The 20,501-nt window shown below is 40.1% G+C and overlaps 1 protein-coding gene across 5 annotated transcripts in view; it reads right to left on the bottom strand.

Moving 5' to 3' along the window:
• The window catches only part of trpm7 (transient receptor potential cation channel, subfamily M, member 7), a 137,883-nt gene extending 121,012 nt beyond the window's left edge, over nucleotides 1-16,871 (bottom strand). For 3 of the 5 annotated variants that reach the window (XM_041174949.1, XM_041174951.1, XM_041174950.1), the window contains exon 1: nucleotides 16,718-16,871. Coding sequence is in view for 3 of the 5 variants with exons in the window: in XM_041174950.1 (XP_041030884.1) it covers nucleotides 16,718-16,720 (3 nt within the window). In the remaining 2 variants the exon portion in view is untranslated. Of the gene's footprint in view, nucleotides 1-9,557; nucleotides 9,591-16,717 lie in introns of all 5 variants that reach the window. The other 2 variants (XM_041174948.1, XM_041174953.1) reach the window with 1 other exon arrangement.
• Between the last annotated feature and the right edge of the window lie 3,630 nt (nucleotides 16,872-20,501).

Genomic DNA, 20,501 nt, shown 5'->3' with positions numbered 1-20,501 from the left:
TATTTTTGTTTTTTTTTTGCTGGTTCGGTTTTTTCTCTCCTTTCTTTATCCCTTCATTTACGTCCGGACAGTTGCTATGCAGCCATTCCCACCTCATTTGGACATCTTTTGTTTCTTTACTTCACCTATTCCCAATCCCTTTGGCTTTTATACCATGAACCTTTTGTCATTTAATCACTCTTGCACCCCCCTCCCCCACTATCAGATCTTCCGTCTTGTTCCTCATCCTTCTCTTCACTTACTCAAAACCTATTACACTTCACCTTTTTTCAGTTCTGAAGGGTCATCAACCTGAAACATTAAGTTTGTTTCTCTCCATAGATGCTGCCCAACCTGCTGAGTATTTCCAGCAATTTGTTTATTTTTCAAATTTAGAGCATCGGCACTATTTTGTTTTTGTAAATATTACCCTTTCAGCTGTTGACTGGCCAACTGTGTAAAGTACTCTAACATAATTCTATTTATTAAATAAAATCTGGTAAAATTATAAATTGCTGTTGTCTGTTTTTCTATATTCTACCATTTGGGGTTTTATATACCATTTCTTCTAAAGTTCAGAAAAATAGAACTTTTTTCAGAATGTTGGAAAACACATGACCTTCCTGAAAATTCAGAATAATTTTTCCTGCTTCAACAGCGAGTGAGAGCCTCAAACTCAACTGTTGGGCACAGTTCAGATATTTATAGGTTGTGATTAATGTGCTTATCACAGAAAATAGTTCAAGGACTAAGAACAATCTGACACTGTCCCTTAAAGGGTTAATGCGAAGACTCTGATTGCTGCTGTTCCTGGAAAAGACTGCATTCTACAAGGAAAGGTAATTAAACAGTTTTAAAGAAGTGGACCCCAGTGGACTGTTTACAAAAGGGTCACATGATGATTTATGGGTTTGAAAAAAAATGCCCGAGTAAACTGCGCTTAAAAGGTGGTTTTGGTTTTGTTTTGGTGGGTAAAACAAGAAGGATCAACTGCTTGGATAAAGACAACAGCTCCTGAAGTTCCAGACCCAGCTGAAAGCAAAAAGTGAATGAAAGTTGCTCCAAATTCGCTCTACATTCAGAAATCAACTGACTGCAAGTTCTCTTTGAAGTCCATCTGAAAAGTAGTGTAAAAGTCATCGACCATTTCGCAGACCATTGCTGAGAAAGCAACCATAACCCCTAGACACCATTTCAAGGATTCCATCATCTATCCTCTTTCCTTGAATCACTGACTTTTAACCTTTTGACAGAATTCCTCTATTTTAGTTTAGTGTGCTCGCGTGAGAGAATTGGGGTACTTAGAAACAGTAATTATATTTCATATTTCATACTGTATGTTAATAAGCCTTGCCTTCTACTTGACAAGTCTGGTTTTATAATAAACCAATAATTTTATTGTTTATTGAAAAAGCCTGGGCATCGAGTAGTCATTCTGAGACTCAAAGGTAAAGCACATATTTGGCCATATAGCTAGCTGGAGAAGTCATTTAAGTATATGTTATGACCTGTGGAGTTGCGGAACTATGGACAGGTGTGCACTCCTCCCATCTTGGTCATAACAAAGCATCTTTCATTTAATAGTTTAACATTTCATTATTGCTTCAATTATAGTACACTATTGAACAGCTAATTGAAAATGCATTTAGTTACTGTCCGACTCAGACCACAATAGAGTCACCATTAAAAAGGTCGTTTCTGAGGGACAGGAGATGAACTGACATCTAAACTTTAACAGTACATTTAACTCTGATTTATGAATGGCTTTGGAGTGTACGAGAAATTATGATATAGTATTTTCATACATGAACATGTTTGATAGATACTTGAATGTTTAAGAGTAACAGATTTGACACGTGTAGTGATCTAGATGAATTTACAATACTTTTTAAAAAAATCTAATGCATGTACAGGCAAGTTTCTACAATTTACATACATAATTTTGCCTTGGCACTACAAGAAAACAAGGGATATGGAGAAGGGGAGATAGCCCAGATCATCTTACTGGAGGAAGTAGAAACCTTCAGCGATAAGATAAACAAAATTACACTTATGCTAGAGCTGGATGCCCTACTTATTGAACAACAAAAAACTGAAAGGCAAATAAGTAAATTTCTCTACAAAACACAATTTATAACAATAATTTTTTTTTAAAAAAAAGTCCTGCCTCTACCTTCCACTTTTAGTGATTAGGCTGCTAAGGTAATAGTAATATGCTTCTAATTCGATGCAATTAATTGTTTATACAAATTCAGTTAATTACAGATTTTTCTCAGAAGTAAAACTCAAGTGCAAAATTTCCCAAGTGGGAGCATATAGGTGATGCCAACATTAGGTAATGGTACATTGTGATATATTATGAAAAAATGATTCAGTCCTATAACTTGTTAAAATTATACTTCTCACACATGACTCCATCAAAACAGGAAGACTCCTCTTTAAATACCTGTTATGCATGCAAACTACAATCACATAGCTTTGTTAGACATGCAAGAGAATCTCTACATAATTAAAGCATTCAGTTTTGTAACAAGATGAAGTTCACTGAATCAGGAGCCATCGGAATGACTAACTACACTTGGACTATGGAAACCTCTTATTACAAAAGGGAGTTTTCATTTTAACTGTTCATTACCACAGGAGTTTAACTGCAGTTAATCTCATTCTGCTTAATTTCCCACTTCGCTTCATCCTTGGAAGTAGAGGGTTGCTTGCCTGGAGATAAGAAGAATTACACCCAACTATCAATGACACTTGAGGATTAAATCTCATGGGCGTTTCTCCATGCCACAAATTGTCCTGAATCATCTACCTTTCCCTCTTGTCTCCCATCAAAGAAAATGGAGAACATTTGTCTATTTTGATCAGTGATTCCTTTCAAAAGTACTCAACTGGATATGATTTGTTTTGAGATGTCCTGTAGGAGATAAGACACTAAATAAATGCAAGGTCTTTCTCTACTCCACTGCTACAATGCAAAATTCATTCTCAAACAGCCTGATCAACAGATGGATCAGATACCCAAACGATACTGGAGGCTCAGTTTCCATCCAGGGCTATCTACATAGAAGGTAACTGAACTATTGGTGCAACATGTATAGTGAACTGCAGGAACAGCAACTTTTACTTACAGTCCCTTTAACATAAAGATGTTCCAAGTTGCTTCACAGAACATTAAGTAGTAAAATTTGACACCAAGACATGAGGCAAAAGGCAAAACGTTTGGTCAAAGCAGTAGTTTAAAAACTGTCTTAAAAGGAGGAAAGAGAGATAAAGAACTAGTGGTTTAGGGAGGGAACTCCAGACCTTTGGGTCCAGATGGCTGAAGGCATGGCAGCCAATGGAGGAGTGATTAAAATTGGGGATATTCAAGAGACTAGAAATAGAAGAGTAGAGAGATCTAAGGAGGTTGTGGGACTGGAGATCTTTTTTTAAATTAATTTACAGGATGAGAGAGTCACTGGCTAGGCCAGCATTTATTGTCCATCCTTAATTGCCCTCGAGAAGGTGATGGTGAGCTGCCTTCTTGAACTGCTGCAGTTCATGTGGTGTAGGTACACCTATAGTGCTGTTAGGGACAGAGCTCCAGGATTGTGACCCAACAACAGTGGAGGAATGGTGATATAATTCCAAGTCAGGGTGGTGAGTGGCTTGGAGGGAAACTTTCAAGTGGTGGTGTTCCCATGTATTTGCTGCCCTTGTTCTTCTAGGTGGTAGAGGTCATGGGTTTGGAAGGTGCTGTCGAAGGAGCCTTGGTGAGTTCCTGCAGTGTATCTTGCAGATGGCACACACTGCAGCTACTGTTAGTGGAGAGAGCAAAGTTTGTGGATGACCAATCAAGCAGGCTGCTTTGTCCTGGATGGTCTCAAGCCTCGAGTGTTGTTGGAGTTGCACTCACCTAGGCAAGTGGAGAGCATTCCATCGCACTCCTGACTTGTGCCTTGTAGATGGTGGACAGGCTTTGGCGAATGAGAAGTTACTCGCCGCAGGATTCCGAGCCTCTGACCCACTCCTGTAACCACAGCATTTATATGGCTAGTCCAGCTCAGTTTCTGGTCAATGGTAATCCCCACGATGTTCATAGTTGGAGGTTCAGTGATGGTAACGCCACTGAATGTCATGGGGCAATGATCAGGTTCTCTCTTGTTAGAGATGGTCATTCCTGATACTTGTGTGGTGTCAATGTTACTTGCCACTTATCAGCCCAAGCCAGGTCTTGCTGCTTTTGGGCACGGACTGCTTCAGTATCTGATAAGTTGCAAATAGTGAACATTATGCAATCATCAGCAAACATCCCCACTTCTGACGTTATAATGAAAGGGAGATTATTGATGAAACAGCTGAAGATGGTTGGGCCTAGGACAGGGAAAGGGAAGGCAAGGCAATGGAGGGACTTGAAAACAAGAATCCAAAGTTTAAAGTTGAGGTATTGGTTGGCTGGGAGCCAATGTAGATCAGTGAGTACAGGGATGATGGATGAACAGGGCTTGATGCAAGTAAGGACATGGGCATAGTTTGGATAACCTCAAGTTTATGGAGGGTAGATTGTGGGAGATCTGCCAGGAGTGCATTGGAAGAATCAAGTTTAGAGGTGACAAAGGCATGAATGAGCATTTCAGCAGCAGATGTGCAGAGGCATGGCTGGAGTTTGGTGATGTTAGAGGAATCAGGTGGCCTGAGTGAAGATGTGTGTGTTTGGAAGCTCAACAACGGGGTGCAGGAACAGACGTCTAGTGGTTTGTGTGCATAAGTTGAAGTTGGTTGAGAAAGTGGTTAATAAGGCAGACAGGATCCAGGGTTTTATAAAAAGAGGGAGTATAAAACAAGGAAGTTGTAAAAATCCCGTTTAAAATACGGGTTTGGCCGCAACTGAAGTATTGTGCCCAATTCTGGGCACCACACTTGTTCAGGCTAGAGAGGATGCAGAAAGGATTTACAAGAATGGCTCCAGAGATGAGGTACTAGAATTACATAAACAGACTGGTGAAGCTTGGGTTTTGTCCTTGTGGAATAGATGGTTGAGATTTCAGCAAATGTTCAAAATCATGAGTGGTCTAGACAAAGTAGTAGAGAGAAACCTGTTTCCATTGGTTGAAGTGTTGAGAGCCAAAAGATACTGACTCAAGGTGATTGGTAAAGAACCGATGGTGACGAGGAAAAACTTTTTTTTAAAAAACACGCAGCAAGCTGTTAGAATCCAGAACATATTTCCAGAGTGTGCAGTGAAGGCAGATTCAATCACGACTTCCAAAAGAGAATTGGATAAGCACCTGAAGAGAAAAAAAAATTACAAGACACCAGAGAAAGAGCAGGGGAATGGGACTTGCCGAGTTATTCTTACAGAGTGGAAACAGACGCTACAGGGCAAATAGCCTCATCCTCCTGTGCTATAACCCTTCTATGATTATATGATGTGATCAAATATGACACCAAGATTGCAATCAATCTGGTAAGGCCTCAGTTCAGTTGCCAGGGAGAGGGGTTGAGTCTGTAGCTAGGGAACAGAGTTTGTAGCAATGACCAAAGACAATGCTTTGGTCTTCGCAATGTTTAGCTGGAGGAAATTTCTGCTCGTCCAATCAGGCAAGCATTTTGCTAACTTAACAACAGTGGAGGAGTTGAGAAGATGGTGAGGTAGAGCTGGGTGTTATCAGTGTTAATGTGAATCCTGTGTTTTCAGAAGATAATGCCGAGAGACAGCATGTAGATTAAAAATAGGAGGGGCCGCAGAGCTAACAGTGCAAGAGTATTGCTGGCGATGATTAAATAAATAAGGTCAGAACCAAGCAAGAGCAGACCCACCCAACTGGATGACAGTGAAGAAGTGCTAGAGGAGGATGGTGGGGTCAACCATGTCACAGGCTCCAAAACAGGTCAAGAAGAACAAGGTCTAGTTTACCTTTGTCACAGTCACATGGGATGTCATTTGTGGCCTTTGTAAGAGCAGTTTTGAGACTGTGGCAGGGTAGAACCTAATCTGGGGAACTCAAACATGGAGTTCTGGGAAAAACAGGAATGGATTTGGGAGGCAATGACATGTTCAAGAACAATTGAAGCCATTGTACCTTCATACATATTGAACTTGGATCAATCCTTTAAGGGTTCATCATCAGTATGCTAATACATTGCTCTGTATATATTTATCAATTACACTCATGGTGTCAGGAAAATTATAATGGGAGGCATATGATTTTTCATACCATGTCTATTCGAATTGTGGAAAAACAACTAATGCTCCGATTATAAGCTTCGTACTGGGAAGCTTATGTTGTGTCAGAGAGCATTTTAACCTATATAACAAGGTTAATGTATTGGTGGTTACAAATCTATCACTGCTGGTAATTGCAGAAGCAATCTGATAATTAATAAGAAACATGGTACAGAAACATATCAACGTGAAAATATATTATGTTGAATGCAATTTTATCTATAATTTAGTGGAATTAATATTCCAAATATATGCCCAGTGAGAGCATTGTAAAAGTGGGAAATCATACTCTGAAGTGTTAATGTGAAGCCAAATAAAAAGAGACTCATTGAAAGAAAACTTTACTAGTGACAAACATATGAACGAACATATGAAGAAAGAGAAGTAGGCCATTCGGCCCCTCGAGCCTGCTCCGCCATTCATTAAGATCATGCCTGATCTGTTTGTGTTTCAAATTCCACATTCCCAACTACCCCCAATAACCTCTGATTCCCTTGCCTAAGAATCTGTCTACCTCCACCTTCAAAACATTCAATGACCCCGCTTCCACCTCCTTCTGAGGTAAAGAGTTTCAAAGTCGTACAACCCTCAGAAAACATTTCTCCTCATCTCTAACAAGATTAGGCTCAATGCTCATTCACTTATTATTTAAAAGAACCGGCATCAGCCAGATTCATATAATATGCCCCAATTAATAACTAACCTCCCACAGAATCAGAATGGTTACAGCACAGATGGCGTCCATCGTGTCTGTGCTGGTTCTCTAACAGCAGCTCAGCTAATCCCATTTTCTTGCCTTTCCCCTTGGCCCTGGAATTTCTCTTCAGATAATAATTCAATTTTCTCCTGAAAACCACAACTGAATCCGCTTCCACCACGCTCTCAGGCTGTGTAATCCAGATCCTAATCACTCACTGCATCTTTCATTCTTTTACAAAATATCTTAAATCATTGTCCTGTTTTGCGATCCTTCCACCAGTGGGAACAGTTGCTTCCTATTTACTCTGTACAGTCCCTTCATGATTTTGAATACCTCTTAAATCTCTCAACATTCTCTTCTCCAAGGAAAACAGTCCCAGCTTCTCCAATCTAGCCACATAACTGAAGTTCCTCATCCCTGGAACCATTCTCGTGAATCTTTTCTGTGCTCTCTCTAAAGCCTTCACATTCTTCCTGAAATGCGGTGGACAGAACTAGATGCAATACTCCAGCTGAGGCCGAACCAGTGGTTTTTTTTGTCAAAAAACAGGTTTATCATAACTTCAGAGAGCGACAGAGTTAATGGCAAGTCCAATATGACTCTTCAGAGCTCTGATGAAAAGTCATACAGGCTCTCTTCAGATGTTGCCGAACCTGCTGAGTTTTTCCGGCGTTTTGTATTTTTATTTCAGGTTTCCAGCATCCGCAGTATTTTTCTTTTATCATAACTTCCTTGTCTTTGTACTCTTTTGCACGTTTATAAAGCCCTGGATCCCACATGCTTTATTAACCATACTCTCAACCTGCCCTGTGACCTTCAATGATTTGTGCACACATACCACCAGGTCCTTCTGCTTAGAATTGTACCCTTCGTTTTACATTGTTTCTCCGCCTTCTTTCTACCAAATGATTACTCACATTTCTCTGCATTAAATTTCATCTGCTATCTCTCTGTCCATTCCACCAACCTATATCCTTCTGAATATTATCCTCCACACATTTCACAATAGTTCCAAGTTTTGTGCCATCCGTGAATTTTACCATTGTGCCCTATACACCCAAGCCTAGGGTCACTAATATATAAAGAAAAGTAGATGTTAATGATGTTGTTAGCTAGAGCCTTAACAAAACAAACTTTACAACAATTAACAACTTTTACAATAATTACTGTATGCACAAGTTACTAAAGGTAAATTTTAAAATGACTAGGGATCAAAGTCCTAAAACCAAGACAGCCTTTTACAATTAATTTCCAAGCTCGGGTGCATCCATCCCAGCATTGCACTAAGAGAGCTTACTAACAAAATACAATTCTATGGCAACCATCTAACAGAGAAAATCAGCGTACACTGATTTTACAAATCTCTTCCTCCATTCAGCTCTTTTCCCCGAAGACAGGCAGGCACTTGTTAAATGGCCTAATAAGTTGTAAGGTGGAGTAAAATTCATTTAATTTAATCCATCATACCTAATCAAAACTAACATATACCAATTAGCAATGATCCAAAGGTCACGACCTTACACACACTTTAATAACTGAGTTTCAGCTGTAAGGTACCAAAGCTAAAATGAATGACCTTTGTCACTAAGCCTTTCAAAGCAGTAATGGTGCTTAATTTACAATAATGGGTTTTGGGATATATCATAGCCATCAATTCTGTAGACGAGTCCTACACAAGCCACAATTCATCGTTCAATGCCTGAAGCAGCAACATCAATTCTCTCCTTGGATTTGGTACAGGAACATGTGAACAAGGGTCTGTGTGAAGTGCCACTATTAAATTGCAGCAGAATAGCCACATACTGGCCAACCATACTATGATTTACAAAATGACTCTCTGGTATACTAACTTAAAATTTTCACAACCACACAGGATTATTAGCTAATTAGCATCAAATCAAAGCATAAGGAAAAAGCAAAATACTGTATATGTTGGAAACTTGAAAAAAAACAAAAAATGCTAAAAAAAACTCAGTCAAGCAGCAAATGTGGAGAGAGAAACAGAGTTAACACTGAGTCCGTGTGACCCTTCTTCAGAGCATATAAGGAAAATGACAGGCTACTCATTTGCTACAGAGCAAAGGACCATTACTTTGAAGCTCAAAGTGCTTACATAATGGCCTATATTATTGCAATTTTTTCTCTAACATTATTTCTAAAGCTAAATATTTATGTTCATCTTAATGTGGAGACAACAAACCAAGTTGATAAACTGTAATATGAAGTAACCTACAATATTGTACCGAAATCTTAATTCTATGGATCTAAACAAGGCTGTCACTATTGCTCAAGGAGACATACAATCAAAATGGTCTAACTTCAAAACATAAACAAAATACTTCAAAAACAGAAGTTACCACAATATAAGAAAAGGACACACATTCCCACCATGCAAATGGTCATTCGATCTGCTGATTAGACATCCCACAGTATATATAGCATGACAAACCTGCTTCAGAATCCAACAGAATCTTTTCTACACAGCAGGTAGAGACAGCCACAAAATTTATGGAAAACCAATACTGCTGTATTATTTCTTAGTGGCAATAAGACTGACTATCCTACAACTAACAGTAAAGAAAAAACTGGGACTACTTCAAAAAATGCACATATCAGGACATCAAGAAGTCAGCTTCTATTAGGATTGTATAGATGGCAGTTTCACCATACCTCTTCCAGCTCAGTCTGCAAGGGGAACTGGAACTGCAGGTGGGGAAAAATAAATACGTGTAAATGGGATTAAAAAAATAAAGCACCAACAGTTGAGCAAAGTTAGATTAATATCTAAAATTTTAACTTTTGAAATCACATGCAATTGTATTAAGTACCTTCCACCTTTAGTTACAAGTGGATGCAAGAGTAATGAATTTTAATATTTAAATTACTTCAAAACATTTTTACAAGCCTCCAGTAGTCACAATACTTTAACACCTACTGTGAATTCTCCAACAAATTAAAATCTAAAATACTTAAGTGAATCACACCACTGTTAGCCAATGATTCTGTATTAAGCCAGGTAAACTTAAAAACCATTTACATTAAGAACTCAATCTAACACAAGGTTTGCACATAAATTGGAGTTCTGAGCATCTGCAAAACAACTAAAAATCAGATTACTTTTAATATGTTGCATTCACTTACAATCATGGCCATTTGAAATAAACTCCAAGCTTAAATTACTTCAGTTCAGGTCTTCACTGACTTGTTTCTCCAGAGAAATCACCACTGCTCATTAAAACTGAATTATCCAACGGGTGTTTTTTTTGAAAACTAACTTCTCATCATTAATGCAGATCTACATTTATCTGATTACCCTTGTGGCTATTCTTAATCAACATGGATTATTTAAAACAAAAGCAGAATGGATGATTTCAACAGCTCTTCGGATGTCACCCGCTTACCATCTGTCCTGAAACAGGACTTTCTGTGCTATATAAATTCTTAATAGTTTTCAATTCTAAATAAGAGCAAATACGTAAGGCTGCCTCCAAAAATGAGTCACTGGGCTGAGAAAATTATAATCATCCTTAATGTGCCACAATCATGTCAAACTGCTCTGCAATTACAAATCAAAATAACAAAATTGTCAACCCTGCCCCACAGATAGACTTTATAAACAATAATTTAAAGGGGAAAAAACCTATCATCAGCAAGTTAGCAGATTTACGCAACCCAACTATTTTAACACAAACTGGGAAAAAGGGATGCTGAGTCTGTAAACTCTTTTCACATGAACTTGCTTTGAAGTTTATCCATTTATAGTGCACTCATGTTATACTTTTATTCAAACCAGCATGAGTGAGCTGAAATTACATAAAATACCACTTTTATATTAAAATATATCAGCAATTGTTTTTGCTAAAGGAAAAAATAAATAGGAGCATGAGCAAGTTGTGTCAATTTATGTAATAAATAGCAAGAAAACTATGTCACAGCATTTCAATATAATCTCTCACAAACACCCAGGAACACAGCTGGATTGATCTGTAAACTTTACAAGCCCCAAGTTTTATACCAAAATATGGAAACCAATTATAAAGCAGACCTTGGTGAGACATCAAATCAGACAACAGGAGTTTCTGGATTGTGTGTATGTTGAATTCAGGTTTGTGCTTTCCAGTTGCTGGATGCAGGACTTGACTTGTGTCCATTGCCCAAAAGCAGACTTTACAAAGAGCAAGAGAAATAGCAGAGAACACAAACAATGACTATCACCCAACCATTCACAACTGCAAGAACAAGCTGAGCAGCAGAGACAGAGGTGAGAATTGCCATCACGTTCTTTTTATGTAAGATGAACAAGAATAATTATTTTTTGTCTTTTTCCAACTCACTGCCTTGTTTATAGAAAAGTTGAAGAGGGAAGTTAATCATAAACTTTGAATTTTTATAAAAAAGTGAAATTATGGCTCTCATTTCCTCCTCAATCCTTGTTTATTGTTGTTCTTTTATACAAGGCATGAGAACTACTGATACAGATGAGGTATTGAGTTTGCTGAATTAATTTAAGACAGGCATTCAAACAGTCTGGATGACTGACTCACTATTCTGAGGTTAATCTAGCTTCCTCCCACTGTCTGGCCAATCCCTGGTTGTATGTACTCACTTTAAGTAGTATTTGGTTTCTTCCCTTCAAATCTATGACAACAACATTCCATAACCAAGAAAGGAAACAGATCAGGGAGCATGCCCACCTTTTCCACCAGCCACTAGGAAGTGTACAATAGTAATTCCCCGATTAATATCTGCATTTGCCACTCTGTCAGCATCTCTACATACAAGAGAAACTGCAGCCATGAACCTACAGCCTGCTGCGCTCACATCAGAAAGGGATAAGAAAAATATACTGAATTTAAATTAATTTTGTACTGTTAATTTTTATTAAAAATGCAATAATTGAAATTATACTAGGACCTAATATTTTAATTCACTTTCACTTCTCAAAATTTTTAGCTATTTTGTACAAGCAGATGGAGGAAGGGAACAGTTGAGCCATTGGCGACCATTTTCTACAGCTCAAAGAATTTAACCTGCTTATAGTGGCAAACGTTCATTTCCAAACTTCCGAGATTAAATGACTTCTCTATTTACCAGCAATTTACTTTGGTTTGTTTTTTTTTACAGTAGCAAGAGTTTAATATTCAGTAGGAATAATACATTTACCACTGTAATAGGTTAGAAGAGCGCATTCATCTCTTCATTCTCTATCTCCAACCTCTTTCAGTCCCACAGCCACACCAAAAATTCCCATTTATGAGACTGCCTGCCATCCCACCCTTCAACACACCATTGGAGGCTATCTAACTTCTGGAATTCCTTGCCTAAATCACTCTTCTCCGCCTCCCTCTTCCTTTTGAAAAGCCCATCTCTGACCAAGCGTTTTGAAATCTTCCCAAACATTTTCTCTTTTGGCTTGAAATCTATTTGTATCTGATTAGGTTTCCATGAAACACCTCAGGACATCCTTCTACATTAAAGGTGCTACATAAATGCAACTTAAGAGGGTAAGCATTTCTTTCCCATCTACCAACTTTACAGTCCCTTCTACAATACGAGTTTAAAGTGTGAGAAACTCTTTAGATTTATCCTTACTCTAATCAGAAATATTGTTCTCCCCTCCTGAAAATTAGATTAAACATTGAAATGAGTAAGCATCACATTCTCTCATGTGGCTAAATGGGCAACTTTAACCACAGGCATTCTGAGACACCACAGGGTGTCAACTATACAGGTGCAAAGTTAAAACCTTTGAATCAGTGTTTCTCTCAGCATTATAAACTAACCTTCTTCCTTCAAATCCAGCCTCACATAAGACATCATCTTAAATTTTAATAGAGTATTCCTCAGTTCTTCAGTATTGTATTTATTACTTAGCTATATGTCTTAATATTTTTCAGATTAAGCAGTGATTAGTGACATTTCAGACTGCCAGATTAACATCTGCAATTATTCTATTATTCTCAATGGCATTAAGCTTTTACCACTCTGAAGGACAATAATAATCATTGATAACTCCGTGATTAACCAGTGATAAACACAGGTAAAGTTGTAATTAAAAGCACATGGGAGGCGCAGAAAATTCACAAATTGAACAACAGAAATAAAAAGATATTTAACATTTTGGATGGAGTTCCATTAAATAGGTTATATTATCCTCTCCGTCACAAGGACTGACCACTTCTTTCTCTAATAATGTCTGTCGCTGCCCATCTACTTTGAAATCACGAAGCCAGGCTTCGTTACCTGAAGATTCCGCCAGTATTCGCCAGTCAGACACTCATCCTGTAGACTTAAATTCATTGTAAAACTCTCCTCCTCATAATGCTATCTCATACCAATTTATGATCGCTCATTACTTGTCACCTGTCCTATCCTCACTGACAGGACACCAGTAGCCAGGCTGGCAATGCTACAAATTAAAACATTTCAACCCTGTGTTTAAGTCTGTTCCCAGACTCGCACCCAGCATCTGTAACCTCTAAAATTCATCATTCTTTCCACTGCCTTCACTCCACCACTGGCTGTATAAGTTTCACACCAGGTCCCAATCTCTGGATATTCCTTCCATCAAGATGTAAGACCCTTTTTAAAATCCAATTCTGAAAAAGCTTTTGGTTATCACCCCCCTCCCCCTTAACTCTCTCTGTTTGATATCTGTTCTGAAACAATATGGGACATGCTTCTAATTAAAAGCCTTAGATTAGATCTAGGTATAATCCTATTTTTCTCTTTCAAATAATGCTGGACCTGCCATAAACTTCCAATTTTTTTTAAATTTAAAACTTTGATTATTCATGATCTTATTTTTCCCAAACAAATTTTAGTGGTGACAATAATCATGGCATTGAATAATTCATTCCAAAGAAACTAAAAAACACCAATTATTGTTTTTAGTAATAAAGATTCAGCATTAGCTCTCAATTTAATAAACTCCAAGGCAATTAGGCAATATTAACCACTAGAATCATGACGTGCACTGTAATAACATAAATAGGAACAGGACGTGCACTGTAATAACATAAATAGGAACAGGAGTATGCCATTCAGCCCCTCGAGCCCACTCTGCCACTCAATAAGATCATGGCTGATGATCATGTATTCCGATTTCCACATTCCCATCTAACCCCGATAACCTTTGATTCCATTGCCTAACAAGAATATATCGACCTCTGCCTTAAAAATATTCAAAAGCCCCATTTTTGCTTTTATCACCCTCATTGCTTGCATACTGTGTTTGCGTTTCATGGTACTATATTCCAATAAGCATTACTCAATGTCATCAAGTGGTACAATAAGTAGCACTCAATGACACTGTGCTCAACCAAGCTCTATGATTGAGGCATTCAGCTTGTACTAACCATATGATGAGCACTTTTACAATGTATTAAGATTATATTTTTTAAAAGTTAGTTTTAAGGTGTGGTCAATTATTGTTCAAGGATAAAAACAAAAAGCTGCGGATGCTGGAAATCCAAAACAAAAACAGAATTACCTGGAAAAACCCAGGTCTGGCAGTATCGGCGGAGAAGAAAAGAATTGACGTTTCGAGTCCTCATGACCCTTCAACAGAACTGAGTGAATATTAGGAGAGGGGTGAAATATAAGCTGGTTTAAGTTTGTGTGTGTGTGTGTGTGTGTGTGTGTGTGTGTGTGGGGGGGGGGTTGTAGGGACAAGCAAGCAGTGATAGGGATAGATAATCAAAAGATGTCACAGACAAAAGAACAAAGAGGTGTTGAAGGTGGTGATATTATCTAAACGAATGTGCTAATTAAGAATGGATGGCAGGGCACTCAAGGTACAGCTCTAGTGGGGGTGAGGGGGAAAGACCAGCAGGGCATAAAAGATTTAAAAATAATGGAAATAGGTGGGAAAAGAAAAATCTATATAAATTGTTGGAAAAAACAAAAGGAAGGGGGAAGAAACGGAAAGGGGGTGGGGATGGAGGAGGGAGTTCAAGATCTAAAGTTGTTGAATTCAATATTCAGTCGGGAAGGCTGTAAAGTGCCTAGTCGGAAGATGAGGCGCTGTTCCTCCAGTTTGCGTTGGGCTTCACTGGAACAATGCAGCAGGCCAAGGACAGACATGTGGGCAAGAGAGCAGGGTAGAATGTTAAAATGGCAAGCGACAAACCTCTGTTCTTCTCCGCCAATGCTGCCAGACCTATTGTTCAAGGATCATTGACTCAATCACATAGTCACTGAAGGCAAGACCAAGTCAAAGTGGGAGATTTATTTACCTGTTGGATTTTTATACAATTCAGCAGCTTTCATGGTCAATTTCAGGAAATGGTAAATAACCAGATTTACTGAACTGAATTCCACAACTTTGATTTGAACTCAACGCCTGGGTTACTGGGTCAACACCATAACCCAACCCCACCCTCCCCTGCCCCCACCCCCAGCTACTACACCCACTATTCAGCTCCTTAATGACCACGACGAGTTTGATACTGAGCTGTGCCACAATTCATATTCAGCTGTGTTAAGGTAGGATCTTTACTTTTCTGTAAAGTCAGATTATCACTACAACTGAGTGAAGATGTACTGCTTACTTAGTGACATGGAATTAAACTCTAGGGTGACCGTTACTATAACAACATAAAAGTTATACAACACAATGTAGAAAAATGTTCTGTGGCATTACATGGAGCTGGAATGACAGGTTAAGACACTGAGACAAAGCAGACATTCAGACGCTTGATCAAAGATGTGGGTTTTAAATGTGAAAGCAAAAATGCAGAGGTAAAGGCAAGGAATTCCAGCATGTGGGGAGTAGATGAGCAAAATTGGTCCAAGAGTTTCAAACAAGCTGAAGTTTGCAGAAGGTGAAGGACAGCCAAAACAGCACTGGAATTGTTCAGTGTGGAGATAAAAGGCATAGATTTTTTTAATTTGTTGATTCATGGATGTGGGTTACTGGCTGGGCCAGCATTTATTGACCATCCCTAATTGCCCTTGAGAAGGTGGTGGAGAGCTGCCTTCTTGAACCACTGAAGTCCATGTGGTGTAGGTACACCCACAGTATTGTTAGGGAGGGTGTTCCACGATTTAGACCCAGTGACAATGAAGGAACGGTGAGATATTTCCAAGTGTGGATGATGAGTAACTTGGAGGGGAACTTCCAGGTGATGATGTTCCCATGTGTCTGCTGCCCTTGTCCTTCTAGGTGGGTAGAGGTCACGGGTTTGGAAGGTGCTGCCTAAGGAGCTCTGGTGAGTTGCTGCAGTGCATCTTGTAGATGGTACACACTGCTGCTACTGTGCGTCGGTGGTGGATGCGGTGCCAAACAAGTGGGCTGCTGAGTCCAGGATAAGAATGTTAGTTGTGGATAGGACAAGCAAAGACAAGGATGAGTGATGTAACAGAGGGGTAATTAGGCTCCCTCGCCAATAGAGGGGTTCTGGGGTACAAGCAAGGCTCGATCAAAGGGATTTTAGACCATGGGCAACTGGTTCTATATAAACAGTGGCCAGGACAGAAGTGGAATCAGTTGACAACGATACAAAAATTTGCAGGAGAAGAGTTATCTTCCCGACATTTAGCTGACCCCGGCAGGGAGAACAGGCAGGTGGTACGGGAATCCCCCGGACAGGATGGAACATGTGGTGGAACAGGCCCCCCCCACCCGGAGCGGCTGTGACCCATTCCCGGGGGATTCTCTCTGAGGAGCTGATGAGACAGTCACCATGGTTACTGAGGAATGTTCAACCCCGGCCTCGCCAGCTCGCCGGCTCGCCGGCCGGGCCCTCGGCGGCTCCGCCGGCCGCACCGTGCTTGGGTAAGAGGCTGCCCCCGGCGCTGTGACTGGCCGCGGCTCCCCGGACACCTACCATTCTCTTCACGGATGAGGCTGGAGACGCTCCGCGTGGCCCTGAGCCATGGACATGCAGGTGGAGCGGGCGGCGCTGGGGAGCCGGGGGTGGTGGGCGTGCAGAGAGCCAGTGCCGCGGGGCCAGCACCGGCTGCAGCTTCTCTCATAGCTGGGCCACTCCGACTGAGGCTGCGGCCTACACGCATCATGTGACAGGCGCGTGAGGGGGCGGGGACAGAGGTGGGGTGGTGCCAGAGGGGCGCATTTCCATTGGTGCCAACGCGGGTTGGGTGGAGTCGGAATATTAAGACTCCCCGCCCCCAATGAGCGTCATCAAGGCAAGGAGAAAGGGGCGTGGTCATCAGCGCTGCGCGGATCACGTGAGACAAACGCACTCCCTTATTTGTGGAACTGCCTGTCACATGGCGTTTGCGCAGGACTGGCACGAGGGGCAGGTTGGCTGTCATTGGCTGAGAGGAGGAATATTACCAAACTGCTGGCAACAAAGTTTGGGGAATCCCCGCCCCCCGCGAACCCCATTCATCCCCCTCCAAACCTCCCCACCCTCTAACCCCAACATGATGAAATGGTTCCATTAGGTGGATGTAACAAAGTGTTTGCACTGACTGCGTACAGGACCAGGGATAAAAATAGGAGTCACCAACAGAAGAAATGTAGATATTTGGAAGAATAGCTTTACACCCAGAGTGGTGAGAATGTGGAACCCATGCCACATGGAATGGATGAAGTGGAGATTAGGATAAAGTCCAGGCTAGATTAATGTATAGATGAATGATGGGGAATAGAGAACGAGGAAGAAGTAATTCGATTGTAACAAAAACAAAAATAGCTGGAAAAACTCAGGAGGTCTGACAGCATCTGCGGAGAGGAACACAGTTAACGTTTGGAGTCCGTATGACTCTTCATCAGAACTAAGGAAAAATAGAAATTAGGTGAAATATAATCTGGTTGAGGGGGTGGGACAAGTAGAGCTGGATAGATGGTCAATGATTGGTGGAGGCAAAGAAGAGATTGCCAAAGATGCCACAGACAAAAGGACAAAGGGGTGTTAATGGTGGTGATATTATCTAAAGGATGTGCTAATGATGACATTAAGGGTAGAAAGCAGGACGAGCAAGGGACAGATGGCCCTAGTGGGGGTGGGGTGGGGGGAAGGGATCGAAATAGGCTAAAAGGTGGAGATAAAACAATGGATGGAAAAAATGTAAAAATAGAAATAAGTGGGAAAAGAAAAATATATATAAAAAATACGTTAAAAATATAAATTATTGGAAAAAGGGGGATCAGAATGGTGGTGGAGATGGAGGAGAGAGTTCATGATCTGAAGTACTTGAACTCCATGTTTAAATCTGGAAGACTGTAAAGTGCCCATTCGGAAGATGAGGTGCTGTTCCTCCAGTTTGCGTTGAGCTTCACTGGAACATTGCAGCAGGCCAAGGACGGACATGTGGGCATGAGAGCAGGGTGGTGTGTTGAAATGGCAAATGACAGGGAGGTCTGGGTCATTTTTGCAGACAGATCGGAGTCGATTGTATGGTGGTCTGTGTGGAGTATAAATACATCTGGTTCAGCTGGGCCAAATGTTTTGTAATTATTCCTGCAATATTACAGAATCACAATGGTTACAGTGCAGAAGGAGGCCATTTGGCCCATCGTTTCTGTACTTGGAGGAACACATCTCAGCGGGTTGAGGAATTTACTAAGATAGGGAGAGGCAAAGCCATGGGGGGATTTGAATTTAAGGATGATGGTCTTAAAAAGTGAGGCTTTGCTGGATTATGAGCCAATATAGGATATAGGTCAGTAGAAGTGGCGAAAGTTAGGTTTCAGCCATCACAATTTTGCCTGAAGAGATGGTAATTTAAGCTTGAATGAACATTTCAATTTTTTTTAGCATAAACCAGTGGTTGGGTTACTTGTCTAATTTGAAAATAAGTTAATGCTGGACCTCTTAACACTCCCCCGTCCAAACATTCCCCATTTCAAGTGAAGCACTCAATGCCTCTGGAAAACATGAGAAATAAGAGCATAATTTCTGAATGTAAACTTAGTTTTCCTCTCCACCCACAGATGCTGCCAGATCTGCTGTAATATTTACAACATTGTTTTTATTTAAGAGAAGCTCACCAGTGCACTTATTTTGAAACAAGTGCAGCATTTTTCCCACTTAGTTCTGCTCCTGGCATAATGCTGTATTACATTGTTTTCAAAGTTTTACATTAGCATGAGTTTTCAAAGCCATAGGGTCTGATTTTCTACAATAGAAAAGTGAAAAATCACCAAAATCTCCCAAATAAAAATACAACTCCTACAAGCACCAATGTAATTGTATTTAACAGCAGGTTCCAGAGGATTAAGAGATATAATTTACTGTGTGTTAGCCACAAATCCCTTTCCTCTACAGAGTAAATAAAACCTTACTGTATTTCAGTTTTGAAAGTATGAATCCTGCTTTTTCCACCCCATGGCCTGTTTGGGTTATGCACTTATTATATGTCAGGAACCTGACCTCAGCCAATGGTGCCAGCTTTGGAGAGGTGAGGAAGCAAATGCAGTCTGTCTACGACAACTGAACAGTGATTGCTGGTTTCAGCCACACCAAACAGTGAAGGAACTGAGCTCAGCTTTCTAACATTCTCTTCTGTATGTATCGGTGCTTCAATACATGGCACTACAATTCTCTTCTATAACACCTAATTAAAAATGGTTTGCTGTTCCCTTTTCTCCCCAGATATCTGCTTTGCTATGTAGCTAGAGAATGTTGTGCAATAAAGAGAGGAAACAAATACTGAAAATTGGAGATAGAAATATAAATGCTAGAAACAGTGGATTCATGAGCATATGAAAGAAAGATAATTTAATATTTTAGGTGGAAGCTTGCATTCAACTGTTTAAAGAATGGTCCTATTGAAAATGTTTTTTTATTTTACTTTCAGATACTAACCAGACTGTGCATTTCCAGTTCTTATTCCAATTTGATGTTAATGTGAAGACGATTGAAAAATAAATTAAGAATCCACTATTCCCTTTTATACTGAGAAATGAATGGTCAGAATCCAGGTCACCATAAAAAGGAGACAAGATATCAAGTAACAATTAGATTAAAGGTGAGTTTTTTTAAAAGCCTGTATATTATAGGCAAACAGCTCAAGAGAAAATCCCACTCTCCTTTCTAATAGCAGAGCAGAGATTTACATTTCCAACAATACGTAAATCAGTCAACCCATTCCCTTCCCATTGAACCACCATCAAACCACCCTCTCCCTCACCATTAACCCATGCCTAATTATTCTAAATAAATATTCCTCAAAAATAACATTTTGAATGAATTGTTGTAGTGAGCTCAAACAAGTCTCCAAAGAATCTGTCACCAAGAAAATAAGGAGAATCGATGATCCCAAGGTGAATTATTTTATATAGATGAGAACAATCTCAGTTGTAATCTCAATTTGAGGTTCAGATAGATGTAAAACAAAGATACAAGATATAAACCGCTGACCATAATCTGAACACACGGAATACCTCTACGCTCGCTGATCTATACTGGTCATCTTTATCACCCCACCAGCCTCCGCATTTAAAGGATCATCCTCTGCCATTTCCGCCAACTCCAGCATGATGCCACTACCAAACACATCTTCCCTTCACCCCCACTGTTGGCATTCCGTAGGGATCATACTCTCCGGGACACCTTGGTCCACTCCTCCATCACCCCCTACTCCTCAACCCCCACCTATGGCACCACCCCATGCCCACACAAAAGATGTAACACCTGCCCCTTC

This window comes from Carcharodon carcharias, chromosome 26 (assembly GCF_017639515.1).
Source record: "Carcharodon carcharias isolate sCarCar2 chromosome 26, sCarCar2.pri, whole genome shotgun sequence".
Classification (NCBI taxonomy): Eukaryota; Metazoa; Chordata; class Chondrichthyes; order Lamniformes; family Lamnidae; genus Carcharodon; species Carcharodon carcharias.
This window is presented reverse-complemented; position numbering and strand designations above follow the sequence as displayed.